The sequence below is a fragment of the Pseudorasbora parva genome, chromosome 10 (genome assembly GCF_024679245.1).
Source record: "Pseudorasbora parva isolate DD20220531a chromosome 10, ASM2467924v1, whole genome shotgun sequence".
Lineage (NCBI taxonomy): Eukaryota > Metazoa > Chordata > Actinopteri > Cypriniformes > Gobionidae > Pseudorasbora > Pseudorasbora parva.
The window spans coordinates 12,558,601-12,576,052 of record NC_090181.1 but is presented as its reverse complement, the minus strand read 5'-3'; the positions used below and the strand labels follow the sequence as shown (position 1 = coordinate 12,576,052).

General features: G+C 37.4%; 1 protein-coding gene across 1 annotated transcript in view; it reads right to left on the bottom strand.

Annotated features, from left to right (window-relative positions):
- Positions 1 to 17,452, bottom strand: part of mdga2a (MAM domain containing glycosylphosphatidylinositol anchor 2a) — a 220,922-nt gene that overhangs the window by 45,365 nt on the left and 158,105 nt on the right. The window contains exons 9-10 of the mRNA XM_067455178.1: positions 10,079 to 10,348; positions 1,381 to 1,529 (exon numbers count right to left, since the gene is read on the bottom strand). Coding sequence (XP_067311279.1) covers positions 1,381 to 1,529; positions 10,079 to 10,348 — 419 coding nt within the window. The remainder of the gene's footprint in view (positions 1 to 1,380; positions 1,530 to 10,078; positions 10,349 to 17,452) is intronic.

Below are 17,452 nucleotides of genomic sequence, written 5' to 3'. Positions count from 1 at the left end.
ACACCACCTATGATGTTGGTAAAAAAAAAGAATAATGGATGCCAATTATTGCTCATGTGCAAGCACAAAATTCATCTCAAGCTCAACAATCCCTTGAGCATAAAAAGCAGAGTGTTAAGACTAGTAAACATTACTAATAATGCAATCCCAAAACACAAGCAATGCAGAGACCTTGATGCAAACTTGGGAAAAAAAGCCAGAGTGGGAGACAGAAACTAAATGAAAAGGAAGGAAAATAACAACAATATGGCATGGCAAAACGTGCTACGTGTACTTTGCATTGACTTTGAGCACCAGTTAGGCAGCCACTAGCAAAGACGAATCTGACAAGGAATAAATCACCCCACATGATGTCATTATAAATGGCCGTGGACGCTGCCATTCCAGCTGAGCAGAGGAAGTGTGAAGGAGAGGGTGACAGAACAGTGTGATGATGACTCGTAATTGACAACCACACTGCTCTGCGTGACCACGCGCTGAGGCAGAACAGTACAGCACATTGGAGAGCGCTAAAGCTCTTGGACAAATATTAGCCCTACTCAATAAACAGAACGTATCTGTTTCACTGACTTGAACTAATTCAACAGTAACCATACATTTCTCCCATGAATCTTAATAATGTTCCTTGACTTATCCTATATGTGGATGTTGACAACTAAACTTGTTCTAATTCAGTATTAATTTAGCACTGCCTTCATAAGCAACTATGCACACCATTCTGCACACAGGCCAAATGCACCATTAGCATGGATGCTACACAATGGCAATAGAGATATGAGCAGTCTATAAACAAAGTTGTTATGAGCACAGCCTTTCTATCACAGTATTTTTCAGAAATGAGAAAGAGTATTTAATTTGCAATGAATGTGACATAACTAAGCAATCATGGTAAAAGAACAAAAAACCTTTATTTAAAAAATATCCTGACATGATGGTATGGATTTAGTTTATCCTATCTATTAATGTATTTAAGAAGTACAATTAAAGACCTTAAAAAAGCAATTCATACACACAATGAATCTAATAATATTATATATAAATATATATATAAAATATATAAATATATACCAATGTTACTGGCCCCACTCACTTTTACTATCTCTTGACAATAAAGCCTCTAACCGATAAACACTTTATTATTAAAAGCACTAGGCACTTTATTTCCACTTTTTAAATATTTTCTTCATTTTTATTGTACATGAACACCGTTCCGATCTGATATGTGATGGGAAAAAGGAGAAGAGCGATTTCAGCAAAAGGCGGAATCGAACCTCGAGTCGATTTGCACGAAAACTTACTGCCATGGTCCTTAATTTGATTAATATTCCAAAACATACCACTGATAAAAGAATCTTTAAGTAAGTGTTCAGACACACTCACCTGCTTGATACCAAGTCGATAAGCCATGATACGGTCGACCGCATTGGGATTCATTTGGGTCCACTGGAGTTTGAAGCCGTAGACACGAGGTTTGCTCTGCCACAGAGCGCTGTAGGTGTCATAGTAGAACTCAGGTGCATAGGCTTTACCTGAAAATACACATTGGTTTATTACTGTAAATTCACAGCCAAATTTCAAGGCCAAAACCAAGACTGAGAAATTATTTGTTTTGTCCTAATTAATGATTCATATACAATCTTATAATCTTGAACAGATGTGAGACTGCTTGTATTGCTAAAAATTGCAGATACAAAAGTGCTAGATTCCTCATTCCCGCTAGCATAAATCCTGATACATTATCACAAATATTCTCAATTTATGGTGTGTCAGATAAATCATTTGAACAAAAAGCAAACTACAGGGATTTATTTTCTATGGTGATCCTGTATTAATGAAGCTAAATGAACTCGACAATTCCTCTAAAAATAATGAAAAATGTCTCACTTGTATGATGATGTATATATTTAGAGATCATTAAAAACACATAGTCTGCTGTTTAGACCAGCAGGTCAAATGTCTGGCGCACTGAAGTGATGCTAGAGGATATTGTGAATGCGTTTATAAACCATTACTGGTGGAAAAAGAGTTTAAAAAAAAGAGGGACATTCTCCATCATAGGTTCAAAGGAGAGAGACACAAAGCAAAACCATTAGGAGAGCTCATCTCTCTATCTGCTGAAAGCTGACAAGCAATGAAACAATATATGAAAACGAGAAATAAAAAATGTTTTGCATCAAGGACTGTCTGTGTTGCCAAGCTGAAAAACACTGGCAGAATCAAAGTAAAAAAGAACAAATATATTATCTGCAGCAAAACAACAATGAAATGAAATGAAACTCTATTTTATGTCTAAAATAGCTGTTTTTACAGTACACCGCAAAGACAGAATAATTAAATAAACAAAACAAACAAAAACATTATTGTGGTTAAATGGTAGAAAGGTCTTGTGTCCCAATCCTGGAGAATTATAATAGTATAATAATTGGCTTTTATATTATCACTTTACTAAAACCAAAATAAATTATTCAAATGAAATAAATCAAGTGTATAGCGTCAGTTCTGGCAGGTCATGTTAGTCAAACTCGCATCAGCTGGCTGTCAGCTGATCACGTCTACCGTCAGGAATACGACGTCTATCACAGCATGCATTTATATAGCTCCTCAGTATCAGCAGCTATCGTGTTTCTCCAGAGCTCACTTACACACCTCCACCCCTAGCTCCTCCTCTTGTCAGTCAGGATTTGGTATTTTAATTCCCCTTCAATCAGACTAAATTCCTGAATTATTTTTTAAATTTAATATTAACATGAATAATATCTGAAATACATCATGTTGGTTCTGTTCGGTTTACCCTAAGGGGGGTTATTGCTGCTCTTATCCATGCTAGGCTACATGGATGCGCAGGGAGTTCTCGCCCAAAACGGAACCATACCGGCAATCCAAATTACACTCACCTAAAGAATTATTAGGAACACCATACTAATACTGTGTTTGACCCCCTTTAGCTTTCAGAAGTTTCAGAACTGCCTTAATTCCATGTGGCATTGATTCAACAAGGTGCTGAAAGCATTCTTTAGAAATGTTGGCCCATATTGATAGGATAGCATCTTGCAGTTGATGGAGATTTGTGGGATGCACATCCAGGGCACGAAGCTCCCGTTTTACCACATCCCAAAGATGCTCTATTGGGTTGAGATCTGGTGACTGTGGGGGCCATTTTAGTACAGTGAACTCATTGTCATGTTCAAGAAATCAATTTGAAATGATTCAAGCTTTGTGACGGTGCATTATCCTGCTGGAAGTAGCCATCAGACGATGGGTACATGGTGGTCATAAAGGGATGGACATGGTCAGAAACAATGCTCAGGTAGGCCGTGGCATTCAAACAATGCCTAATTGTCTGGCACCAACAACCATGCCACGCTAAAAATAGCTTAAATCATCTTTCTTTCCAATTCTGACAATCAGTTTGAAGTTCAGGAGATTGTTTTGACCAGGACCACACCTCTAAATGCATCGAAGCAACTGCCATGTGATTGGTTGATTAGATAATTGCATTAATGAGAAATTGAACAAGTGTTCCTAATAATCCTTTAGATGAGTGTATATGCTAATAGTCAATCAATCATCTTTGACGATAGTGGTCCTAGTTTTAGAAAGCAGAATAAAAGAGTAAAAATGTTCCACAGCTTCTTCTTTCTGTCAGACAGTCCATCCAGAAGTTCAACTCTGGACAGAGAAATTTCGAATGTCCAAGTTGGTAGAAACATCTTGGAGGGGGTATACTAAGAAGAGTGAGAAAAGGTGGCGGTAGAGAAAATTTGCTGATGTCTGCAGGTCAAGGATAAAGGCTGTCACCAGCACTTATTTTATCCCCAGCTTATTAAGAGGGAAAAATCTAGAGGCAATGCTAATGGGTCCATCGAGTTTACTCTGCTTAAGGCTTAGGGATAAATTTGACTCCTCTGGGAATCAATGCTTGAGTGAAGGTGGAGAGAAAAAGCAGGAGCATTATAAACACATAGCTCCTAAATCAGATGGAGAAAGATAGCATTGCATGGATCAGATGTCACTTAGCAGAGGCAAAAGAAACCCAGAGTCTCCTGTAGCCAAGGTTTCTAAGAGTGAGTCCACTGCTCTATAGGCCTAATGGAAATGTACACATGCTTTAAAGTGAAACCCTTAGACTGTTTAGATTCAGAGTTGGATCAATACCACAATTGTGAATTAACCTATTCTGAAGGTACACCAGTATCTGAAAACATGAGCGCTCATATCCTAAATGCAGTTCATGGGATTTTGTCCTTAAAATGATTAGAATGCACATTTAACTTCTTTTGGGAGTATTTGAACTTAAGTGCTGCAAGCCATGCTCGTTCTCTCTTGCCAGTCTAGCATTAAATGCAAGGCATACGGTGCTGTATAAGGACATTCTCTTTAGATACTTTTTAAAAGAATGTCTTCAGTTTATTGTGTTTATATAGCAGCACAGCTTAATCCTGCTTACATTTTCCTTTTTAATAATATTCCAAAAGTTTCTGTTTAGTTAATTCAGGCGCTCTTTTCCCCCGTTTTAACATTGTGTTCCTATGGAGACTGGAAGATTAGAGCATCTACACGGAAGTTGCAATTCCTTATGGCGGCGCTCATCGTTTACTCAGGAAAAAGGTGATACAGTATGTATGTCTGCCTGTGCAGGTTTGAGTTTCAAAGACTAGGAGACCTCTGGGATGTGAATGGTTGTGTAATTGAAGTTGGTTCCTGGTTATCATCAAACACATATCAGCACTGTCACGAAAAATAACCTGTGCTCATACTAAATCTCAGCACATGAATACTTTATATTTGACTCCCCAGGAGTGTGCAGCCATCAGCCAGTGGGGAGTACTTACACTGTAAAAAATGTCAGACCTCTCTAATTGAAAGTTTTCTAGTGACTAGTCACATTTTTCAGTTGGCGAAATTGAATTTCTCTGAATTTATACAATTTACAGAGAAAACAGAGTATACATTCACAGAAATTCCATTTGGCCAACTAAAAAGTTAGATGTGACCAGTCACTAGAACATTTTCAATTGGAGACCTGAACTTTTTTTGTTACAGTGTACTAACCAATCAACCACTGGACCACCATCCCCATGGCACCCTGAAGCAAACCACCACAGATTTTTGAGGCAACTGAACTTTGAATACATCTTCCATAAAAGAAGAAAAGAAGAAGAAAAAATAGCGGTGCTTTAACAGCAATTATGCTGTGGAAAAAGTGAAATGCATCATTTGCTAATTCTGTATTTTATACACACATAATGAATATGCATCCACGAATGCAAATTCATCCAGTGAGAAACTAATTAAGTTTATTTAATTTATTAAATACAAAATTTTATTTTTATTAAATCATGTCTATTCTGCATTTACACATTTAGTTTTATCTTATAAAAGAACTGTATGTGTTAACACCTTAAAGGGATAGTTCACCCGTGTCAAACTGCCAAACTGTTGAAATCACTAGACAATGCTGAATAAAGATGTAGTTTTTGTGATTTTTGGACCAAAATGTATTTTCGATCCTTCAAGAAATTCTAATGGCCAGTATAGTGTGCAAACACTTGAATACGCTCTCGGACTAAATATAAAATATCTTAAACTGTGTTCCGAAGATGAACGGAGGTCTTACGGGTGTGGAACTATATTAGGGTGAGTCATTAATGCCATTAATTTAATTTTTGGGTGAACTAACTCTTTAACTACTATGAAATTTTTAAATTAATCAGAAATTAATAAGATTATTTGAATCTTTTGACAACCCTTGCTTTTATTTAAAGGTCCCATGGCATGACATTTTTATTTTATGAGGTTTTTCAACATTAATATGAGTTCCCCTAGCCTGAATATTGTCCCCAAGTGGCTAGAAATGTTGATCGGTGTAAAACGAGTACTGGCTGTCTTTCTCTGCCTTTGAGAAAATGAGAGCCCAGACGAGCTGATCTTGAATTCTCCTGTTATGACGTCATACCAGGAAAGGTTACCGCCCCTTCCTCTGCTTTGCCCGCCCAGAGAATTAGTAGAGAAAGGGTTCAGTTTATTAGTGGCGATGTCAGCACTGGCTTTATCATACGGATTCGACACCTCCACAAACAGTGAGTAACAGTGTTCATTATGCCTGATCTGGGATCAGTGAGTTCTGATGTGTAGCTAATCATTCAAGTTCAAACAGACATTGTCAGTCCTGCTGCCGGCCGTCTTGATGCATCAGTGAATCAAGCCAGTGACTAAAACCATCAACTTCATGCCATTTCTGTTAGCAGCATGAAACAAATCTGTTATTTAAACGATTAAACTGCAGAGAGCAATCAAAGAACACTCTTTATAATGCTCGGATCGGTCAATCACACGTTTATCTGCAGTGCACACTTGCCCAAACTGCCGTTTGAATGACGCGGCTCATTATGCTGAACAGAAGCTATTACTGTATTTATGTCATGTTTGTTTGTTGTTAGCTGTGGTGAAAGCATTTTGTGAGAGAAATAATGTTGCAAAGTTCACTCGTGTTTATTCAGAGCTCTCAGATACAAACAAAATAAACTTGCACTGTCAAAAACTTGGTACAATAACACTTCCTCAGCAATCTTTCCCCAGCTCCGTTTCTCTCTGTCTCTCTCTCTCGACTGGCAGTGAGTGCTGCTGCTCGCGCCTGGCCTGACTAAACCACGCCCCCTCCGCACGTAATCTCATTTCAAATGCAAAGCTGTCAGCCAATCACAACAGTGGGTGTTTTCACTGAAGACTCACAGCAGACACGCCTCATGAAACAGAGTATTCAAGCCAGAGGGCTAATATCAGTATAGAAAAAATGCCTTTTATTTCTAAATTATGAAATTTTTTGATGTAAAAACCATACTAACAATATAAGTACACCCCAGGAAACATTATGAAATAATAAAACAATCCATGCCATGGTACCTTTAATGCAAGCAGAGGGAGCCCTCTCCCGAATACTGACCTCCCTCTGCCTCATTGGTAACTTCCTTTTTGGTGAACATTTAAGCATAGCCATGCCATCACTCCAGTGCAAAGTATTGCCAGTTAACCTGCCTTACCGAGTGTTTCTTTCGTCATTGTTTTGCTATCTTGTTATGACCATTGCCTGTTTGATTCTGTTTCTGCCTTTTGGATTTCACTTTGTACTGTTGGTTAGACTGGACTGCCTTATTGTGTTTGAACTTCTGCCTGCCTTTCGTTTATGTCCATTGCCTGTCGATTTGGAATTGTTTGCTCTAGCCTGTAATAAAACACTGCACATGGATTCTAACGCCGCTTCAGCATCCTTACAGGATACATTTCATTGACCAAAAGTGACAAGACTATTATTGCAATATATGCTGCTTGTTTGAAATTTCTATTCATCAAAGAATCCAAAAAATATATATAAACATTAAAATATTATAATATTAAGCACAACTGTTTTCAACATTGATAATAAAAATAAATGTTTCTTGATTTATGATTTCTTTAGAATATATTAAAATAGAATACTGTAATAATAGTTCATTATATTATACTATTTTTGATCAAATTAATTCAGAATTGGTGAGCAAAAGATACTTCTTTTGAAAACAGTGTATATGTTAAATGATGTCCAGTAACAATGACACTGTAAAGAAATGTTGATAGTGCAAACAGATGCAGAAATAGAGACAAAAGTATACTCACAGCAATAAACTGCATATCTTCCTAGTTCAAATGGGTCATAAACTTGACATATTTACATTCGGTGTGGAAGGGCCTGCATGTTGGGATTATAACCCAGTTAATTCATGTCCAAAACAAAAACTGTACCACACCACTACATTTCAGACTTATATTAAAAAAAGTTTTTCTTTCCTTGATCATGTCTTATTTCGCCTTGGGAGCAAGTAAGCCAGTACAATACTGGTGCCCTTTCAGAAAATAGGTGTGTGATGGTCCTGCAGGGCCTTCTCTCAACTTTCTGAACTTTCTGCTGTATTAATTGGTAACCCCTGTTGGGTTTGCCTCGCGCAGCGCTGCGTACATCTGAAATGAATGCTGAGACTGAGAAAAGTCAAGCTTTTTATCTTCGAACAGTTGTGCGCATCGCTCTGACAAAGTGAAATGTCAACTTGATGCATTGGCCATTTGTTCAAGTGTCACACAAAACCCTGTGGCCATGTGACATTGGCTGTTGTTCTGAGCCTTCGCCTTCATTTGCTTGAATCCGTTATGTTCGCTTCGACGATGCAAAATTACGAGAGCTTAACCTTCAATAAAACAGACTCAACGTGGGATTTTCTGGCTTGTGCTCTTTTAACGCCCAGACATATAAAAACCCATATGATGACAACGATAAATGAGCGTTTCAAGCTCGTGCAGCATGTTCCAGCATCACAGAGAGCAGAGGCTCATCATAGATGCATGGTTTGTACAAAATAATGGCCTTCAGCATGTCCTACAGAAGTGCACAGAGGAGAGAGAGAATGAGAGAGAGATGCGGATACAAGAAGAGTGGATATGAGTGATATAATCCTCTTTTATGCCTTCTGAACAGAGCAGGAAATTGTCAATGCAAATTAAATGATTAGGGGTGAACATCTCCAAGAATAACCTATGCATCAGAAAGCAGGTAGCTCATCTCTCTCTCTCTCTCTCTCTCTCTCTCTCTCTCTCTCTCTCTCTCTCTCTCTCTCTCTCTCTCTCTCTCTCCCCCCCCCCCACCACCACATCCTCCTCTGGTCCAGGATGCCTCATCAACCAGCTGGGATTTCAGCCATGAATATTCAACAGCAGGGAGGGCAAAAACACGAGCTAGCAGTTCCCATTTCTAAACACAAGCGTCTGGTGCAGTAGCAGGCATGAGATCAGGCTACTTATGTGGTGGCACGAAATCAAAGAGAAACTGCTCTACCGTTTGAACCAAATGTTCCAGGTGACATGGTGGACTGGATTTATTGGTGCCAAAACAGATATATGGCAAGTCCTCGATATGGTGATTTGAATCTTGAAGTGAAAGCAAGTGCTGCTTTTGAATCGCTAGTAAGGCACACAATGCTAGTAATGTATCTGCACAGTTTCATTTATTCTGTTGTTAAGTGCTTGTAGCATGTTAGCAGCATGTAGCATGTTATTCTGTTGTTAAGTGATTAGCATGTTATTAATGACTGCATATAAAGTGTTAGTTATGTATACAAAAAATATTTCCAGGACAAAACCAACATCTGCTTAATTGACAGTTAAAAAATAACAGTGTACTTAAGTAATGTTTCAACATAATTAAATGTGATTGTAGCACAAAATCTGACATGGGTTCTACTTGCCTATCAGGAACAGTTTTAAATCAGGCACCACAATGTCGTAAAATGGTGATTCTTGGCAGGTTTTGCTTAAAGGGTTAGTTCACAAGCCAGCCTAGGTGAATATGATATTCTTCTCAGAGGTGAATATATTCAGAGTAATATTAAAACATGCCCTGGCTAACCCAAGATTTATAATTGCAGTGAATGGCAGCCCAAAATCTGAAGCCCCAAAAAAGTGCATCCATTCATTATATAAGTAATCCACATGGCTCCGGGGGGTTAAAAAGGCCTTCTGAAGCGACTCGATTGGTTTGTGTACAAAAATATCCATATTTTAGGTTTATAAAGTAAAATTATAGCTTCCGAGCTTCCGCCGGACCGTCTTTCATTTTTAACTTACACAACTTACAACATATACACTTAGGATGGCTTGAGGGTGAATAAATCATGAGGTAATTTTCATCTTTGGGTGAAGTATCCCTTTAAGGAGATTTGAGAATGCATGGTTGGTGACCCAACAAAGAACCAAAATGTTGTAATGTACAATTAAGATAAAAAGATAAAAATTAAGATACAATTAAGATAAAAAGTGCAAGCAATATGCTCACACTGAACATTCTAAGAGGTAAAAGTGCACTTCAAAAACCTGGATGATACACTTTCTTAACAAGAAAATTAAAGTGTTAATGATGGACACTGGCGTAAACGATGTAACCAGTGGAAAGAGTCACTGATTAATTCTTCCACTATGTGCTATCTTCCCAACTATACACAATTATATTGCAAATGCATCCATTTAAATTGCACATGTATTTTAATCGTCTTACCTGTAACAAGGAAAGTACATCGGCCCGACCCCGCTTCATTGGTGATGTCACAAGTGTATGCTCCGTATCCCTCACGGTTGAGTGCCCTTACGTGGTATTCTGTCTCATCTCGAGTATCGAACTTGCCCGTTGTTAGCAGTCTGGTACCCAGTTTCCATTCGTATGTCAGTACTCTTGAGGGGTGGGCACGTAAGACCCTGCAGCTTAGAGAGAACGGCCGGCCTAGACCCTGCCTGATCTCCGTATACACCGGCTCCACCGCGGGAGGATCTGAAAAAAGAAAGTGCGCTCATATCAGACACAAAGAACATATTTACACTGGTGTGTACTAAATCAATAAAATCAATACAATTCCCTGCTGAAAAATCCAGCATAAGGTATGATTTATGCTGGTCGTCAGCATGGGAAGCAGGAGAGCTGGTGGTGTTTAGGTTAAGAAGAACAGCACGACTATTCTGATCCATCAGCTAGACCAGCACTATACAATCTCTAACCAGAATAAACCAGCCTGGACCAACATGGAATTCATGCTGGATTTATCAGCAGGGTTGAGAAACGCGGCAGTTTGGAGAAGTACATAATAAACTTACTGTGACTGAATAAGATAAACAGTATTAAAGATTCAATCACAAAATTCACAAGTTTTTGACAGTATAGTGACCAGCGAGTGACAGGATACATGAAAGTTTCTTGAGAATATCGCAACAGCATATTCACAGATGGATCTGAAAGTTTTATAATCACTGCGAAGCAACAAAACAGAAGAAAAAAGGGGAAAAATGCTGACTCATCCACTCATAAGAGGGTGACCTGTCATGAATCAGTGATTCATGGTGTTGCAAGCCAATGTGCGCACATACACCATGGTGCACACCATCAGAGAGCACAGCCCCGGGAAAGCATCATCAAACATAACATGATGTCCTTAGAAGGGCGCTGGCATCTGCACAGAGTTTGCACTTTTTATGGTCTGATTTGGAGGATCTTCCTGTTACTGTAGTGCACAGCACTTCTATTAATGTCTGCTGAGAGTCATGCTTACAGAGAAAGCTTAATGCACAGAATTCACACACCACATTCCGCTTTAACTCTTCTATCCCATATGCAGCACACTAACGCTATATAAGCTATATATCTGTATATATATATACACACACACACACACACACACACACACACACACACACACACACACACACACACACACACACACACACACACACACACACACACACACACACACACACACACACAGTTTTTCCCATCTAAAAGTGCTGGAAAACAAAAAGGAAAGCAAACATTCACTCTAAAAACTCCAATTAATAAAACGTTGGAAGAGCAAAAAAATATATGTTGAACAAATTTTCTTACTTGCGCTTAGTTAAGAAGACTAATTATATTAAGTCTGCAGAAATATATTTGAAAAACATTAAATGAATTGATATTTTCAAATCCAGTTAACATTTAGAATTGCAAATGTTGACTGGACTAAAAAACGCGAATCTAGTCAACATTTTATAAAAGTAGGCTATATGGCCAACACAATATTTTACTATGGTAAATAGATTTTTTTTTTTTGTGAGGTTGAAATGGGCTGTTAGAAACATTTGATAAAATAGCCTATATCAGAACAATATTTGTGAAATTAGATATTATAGTATTTTCGATGTTTTGTTTATTATGGTAGGCCCTATCTGCATTATAATGAGAAGATGGATCCTACAACACTTACATATTACATATTTAATATACATATATAATTCATGAACATATGTAGTTAATTGTGGCATTTAATCTGCCTAATTTTAATGAATAGCCTACGTACAAGAGCTTGTTTGACTACGCGAAAGGATCTGTATTGCTCGTTTGATTTCGCGGAAGCATCTCTGGAGTACTTTGATCCGCGGAAGGATACAGATCAAAGGACTTTGCGAGGTTCACCGAGAGGCAGCAGCAGCAATTTTGAGGGTGCAGTTCACGCGTCAGGTAAGTGTTAATGATTAAACTGCAGACAAATATGTTATATGTTGAACATATTAGGCTTGTGTGGATATTTAACGTTAGAAGTGAAGTAAGAAGTAAATTAGAAGTAAATATATCCAAGGGAAATAGGGATTATTTAGGCCTAAGTGATGTCTACGTCAAGTTCACTCCTCATCGAATAAATGATTTACGTTACGTTAATGTGGTCTTTAACCATGTTAAAGTAATAATACATAATTTTGTTTTAAACTATAATACTATATAATGTATTTTAGATTTAATCTCAGCGTGTTGTGTGCTATTTTTGTGTCAGACAAACTTTCTCTCATTAGCTAGGCCAAGGTTCTGTGGTGATTTTTATACGTGCAAATTTACTGAAACATGTCAAACCTGTAACTTAATGTAGGCCAAATAATGTACGCTATTTAGGGTTACGTGGTTGTGTTGAATGTGATTTTTTTCGCGTTCCAACTTTTGAAATTGTCCGGTAAATTAAGGGAACAACATAACCATGAATACTATGATAAAATGGCGCTCATTTCATCGTCCTCACAAGTGGGACGAATTCTAAACTTTAGTTTAGTCACACATGGAAGTAAATTCTTAATATTGATAAAAATTTATAAAGAATATAATTTTTATTTATTTATTATTATTAATTTTTCTCTTTCTTTCTCCAACAGGGTGTGAAGATATCCATTGATGCTGACTCGTTGCAAAGTTTCTCATCCAAGCCAGTCAGTTCTTCTTAAAGGGATAGTTAACCCAAAAATGAAAATTCTGTCATTTACCCTCATGTTGTTCTAAACCTGCATGAGTTTCTTTGTTCTGCTGAAAACAAAATAAGATATTTGGAAGAATGTTTGTAACCAAGCAGATGGAGCAACCAATCACTACCATAGTAGGGGGAAAATACTATGGTAGTAAATGGTTGCTCCTTTCTGCTTTTTCAGCAGAACAAAGAAAATTATACAGTATTTGAACAACAAGAGGGCGAATAAATGAGGACAGAATTTTCATTTTTGGTGAACTATCCCTTTTCCAGCTCAAACACTGACAAGTAGCAAGAATGATCCATTGTATCTACTTTGACTGTGTGTGTATTTTCAAAACTAAAGGTCATTAAAGACATTATAGAAAAGTGACACGGGCTTTGGTCATTTTTTTATTATTTAAAGAAATTTGAAATTAATTCTTATGAAAATGTATTGTTTGTATGCCAAATGTTATAAATGCAGATGATACAATGTGCTTTAATTTGTTTTTATCCTCACTATAACATGTAACTAGTTTACCTGCAATTTCTAGTAACAATTAAAACCATTTAAAAAATGAAACCCCTAATTAAAACGTTTTAGTTGAATTAATTAAAAAAACAGGTTGAGTAAACGTACATTTTAAAGTTGAAGTCAAGTTTGAGCCAACTAAAAATTATTAATTCAATTAACTTTAAAAATAATTGAGCAAACGTACATTTTAATGTTGAAGTCAAGTTTGAGCCAATTAAAAAATATTAATTCAGGTAACAATTTCTAGAACGAAATTGACTGAATGTAAAATATCTGTGGAACTAGTTACTAAATAATAATTAGTTGAAAGCACTAGAAATTTTTTACAGTGTACTCTGTATCAGACATGGACTGAATCTATGCTTCTAAAATCTAAGAACTAAAATGTACTGTAAATTGACTTTTTTTTTTATATACACATAATACATTACTATATGTTATACACTATGTTTACATAAACCAAAAACTCAAAAAAAAAAAACTTAGGTTATGACTGTAACCATGGTTCCCTAAAAGGGGAACGAGACACTGCATCTTGGGGAACGCTATGGGGAACCCCATCCGTGTGACTGGTGTCTGAAGCATGCGTAAACACACTCCAATTTAATTGTGACAGCCCATGATGTCATAAGTAGAGAGCATGAAAGCATAAGAGTGCACAATCATCAACTTCTTTGTCTGAGGGAAAAGTGCAGGCAGACGCAATAGCATGGCAATGAGACACAGTGTCTCATTCCCCTTTTCAGGAAACCATTGTTACAGTCCAAAACACTATGTCTTGGACTGACACTATGGGGAACACAATACCCACTTTACCATGGCAAGGGGATGCCTTAGTCACTAGGTGAGAATATGCACAAACATAGTGGACATAACATACCTCGACTGTGTGAGTGGATTACTTTTCAGGAGTCAAAGCGTCAACCCAGGTCGTGTCCCTAAGTAGATGTACACAAGCAGTGCTGTAGTAACATCCCTATGCCATTGTCTCCCACATTAGTGAAATATATTCAAGCTTCTATGCCTTTATTGCAAGGGAAGTCCCGGCCTCTAGAACCGCCCTCCCTTGCGGGCTACTGCAGGCAGAGCTTTTACAGAAAACATTGCTAAGCTGCAACAGTGTTTTTTCGTTTGACACAGCTCTCAAGGAATGCCTGCCATAGGGAGATTTTAAACTATTGACTTTGGCATACCACTACTCTAGGGAAATGCATGAGAGAGTCAAGCATAGGATGCTACTGCATCATAATGAGCAGATCCAGCTTCATCATGGAGTCGAAAACACTCCACCAGAAGCACTTAAAGAAGCATCTCCTAAAGACAAAAGGTGTATGATATGTACAACCGGGCACTCGCTTATATGTCCAGGTGCTCCGTTTATGACATCATGGGCTGTCGCTAGCCGATGAAATTGGAGTGTATTCACACATGCTTTAGACACTGGCCATGCTGATGCCGTTCCCTATTAGGGCTGTCAAAATTTCTCAAAAATAACATTCGAATATTCCCTCTAAAACAAACACGAATATTCGAACTATTCGAACATCTGGGCGTGCATTTTTTTCAATAACGCAGATTACATCAATAACAGGACAAATTAATACAAAGAGACATTAACTACTTGTATAATTTGTCTATTTAAGTGTATGCATATTTGACAACGTATTACTTAAACAAAAACAAGTAGATTGTTATTATAAATTATTATTATATATAATTATTATATATTATTATATATAAATTAACTAATGGCCAAGACCGCACTGCGGATAACGGTTTAAATGACCAATCTTTGAGAGCTGATCAAGAGTTTTGTGCAAGCAATTTAAGGTCGCGAGATACGCGACTCGTCCCAAATATAGCAGGCTTCATTCAGTGATTGAAACAAATATTATTAATATTAATTGAAGCTTTACAGCATATTGAGCGCTCCGAGCGAGCTGTGCTGTGCTAAATATGTAGCTTTTTCCTTGACATGGTAAATAATCACACCAGTGAAAGCAGTGCATTTATCCTTTATTCATGCGATATCTCTTCAGTCAGTACAGTAGCCTACAATTGAGTAATGTTTCTATTTAATGTTAAATAAAATGATGCATGGTATGCTAACTGTATCTTACATAGCTTACATATAACTTTATCTCGCGGCTCAACAATTTTACCTCCTACCGAACAAAATCCAACGTACTTCCAGACATGGCTTTTTAGATTTTGAAGGGTTAAAATCTCTTTCTCTGCTGCGGTCGAGTTGGGCTCTGCACTTTCTGCCATCTTCCCTGCAAGACGCGTCAACTTCAGCAGTCCTGTGACCTGTCCCTGAACCCCCATGCGGGCGCTCACTCGCAAAGCAGACAGCCACGCCTCTACTACCGCGGCGGGGTATTTTTTTCCGTTTTTTTTCTCCCTTTTTTTCCCCGAATATTAATTTTCACCTTCGAAATTCGTTTTTAAAAAAACTATTCGAATATATATTCGAATTTAGAATATTCGTTGACAGCCCTATTCCCTATAGCATCCAAGTTGCAGTGTTGAGTTACACTTTGAAAGGGAACTCATTTAAGCCTAGAAATCAACAGTGTCTTAGGATTTAAAAAAAGAAAAACATCCAACACACCTGTAATTATCAAGCTATCTTGAACACCATAATTAGATGGTTCAGGTGTGTTTGATTCAGGTTGGAGCTAAAATCTGCAGGGTGGTAGCCCTCCAGGACCAGGGTTGGACACCCCTGTTCTAGGTCATGAAGTAAGAAAGTAAATTTGTGACACTGACTGTACATGTTATCTTTGTACAAACAGTCAGATGTTTTTGCCTCCTCTGAATCACAAGATTCTCTTTGGATCATTCTGTAATAATTCTGGTGGACTTATCTTGTTTGGCTTGTGCTTTAAAGCATAAATCAAAAGGGATGCAGACTGAAATTTAAAAAAATTATGTTAATGTCAGTTACTCTTTTCATTCAAGCCAATAATTGAATTTGTAATGACAAAATGTTATTAAATAAATAAAAAGGAAAAGACAAAAGATGAGAACAATCTGAATTTTCTCTTTTTCTGTAGTAGTCACAGTCAAAAAATAAATGAAGAAAAAAATAAAGGTACACGTTTTGTGAATTGAAATAAAAAAAAAAGCCATGCTTTGTGATTTGACATAATATTTTCGGGAATGACAGAAAGAAAAAGAGAGCAGAGGACTGGAGTATGTTTTATGAAATAACAAGAACATGGGCTTTCGCAATTATGTCATTTAGAGAAAAGCTTTCTAAAAACAGTAGATTGTTCACTTTGTTTCCCCACTCCAAATGACAAACATGTGGAGGCCCCATGCTGTGAGTGGATTACATTCTGTGCAATACAATATCTCTTACAGCTGAGGTCAACAGTTCAGTATCCACAACGACTTTATTCAGGCAATGATGCGAGCCCGAGCCAACCGCATTTTGTCATTCTGAATTTCACGGCTGAGTTTCCCAAACTGAACCAATTCCTGCTGACATGTTGCCAATGGATGAGGGTTTGATAGACTAGTCATGGCGGTTATCCCACACTCGGGCTGTCAGACAGGTGACGGCGAGCAACAGTGTGTATTTGCAAATCGATTTTCAGCAGTATGAGGAGAACAGGAAAAGACGTTTGCTGAAATGGAATCAATTGCGTATGCAAGTGGAAAGAAAAAGATAGATAAACAACTTGGTGAAACTGCAACAGGAGGTGAAGAACAGTTCCAAATTGCTAATAAATGTAGTGTACATTGCACACTATGGTACAGCACCCTGAATGTGTAGACATTTTAATAACAGCTGTGTATCATATTGACTCACGGTAACAAGCTGTATATTTGTAAAGGCTTTATGTGTTTCTCAGCAATATAGCTGCAACATGTCTGAAGTCTACATGAATTGAGATTGCAATCCATTACATCTAATCTGGTAAATGTATGAGTAAAACATAGGATTTTGAATGAGGTTTCATTTGATTTTTATTTATGGTGTTTATCCATTATAAATGGATTAGATTATGAAAAGTGGGTGTTACACAACAGAATGGAGCCCAAATATTTAATGCATTACATGAGTATTGTTATATGTTACAATTATTATACA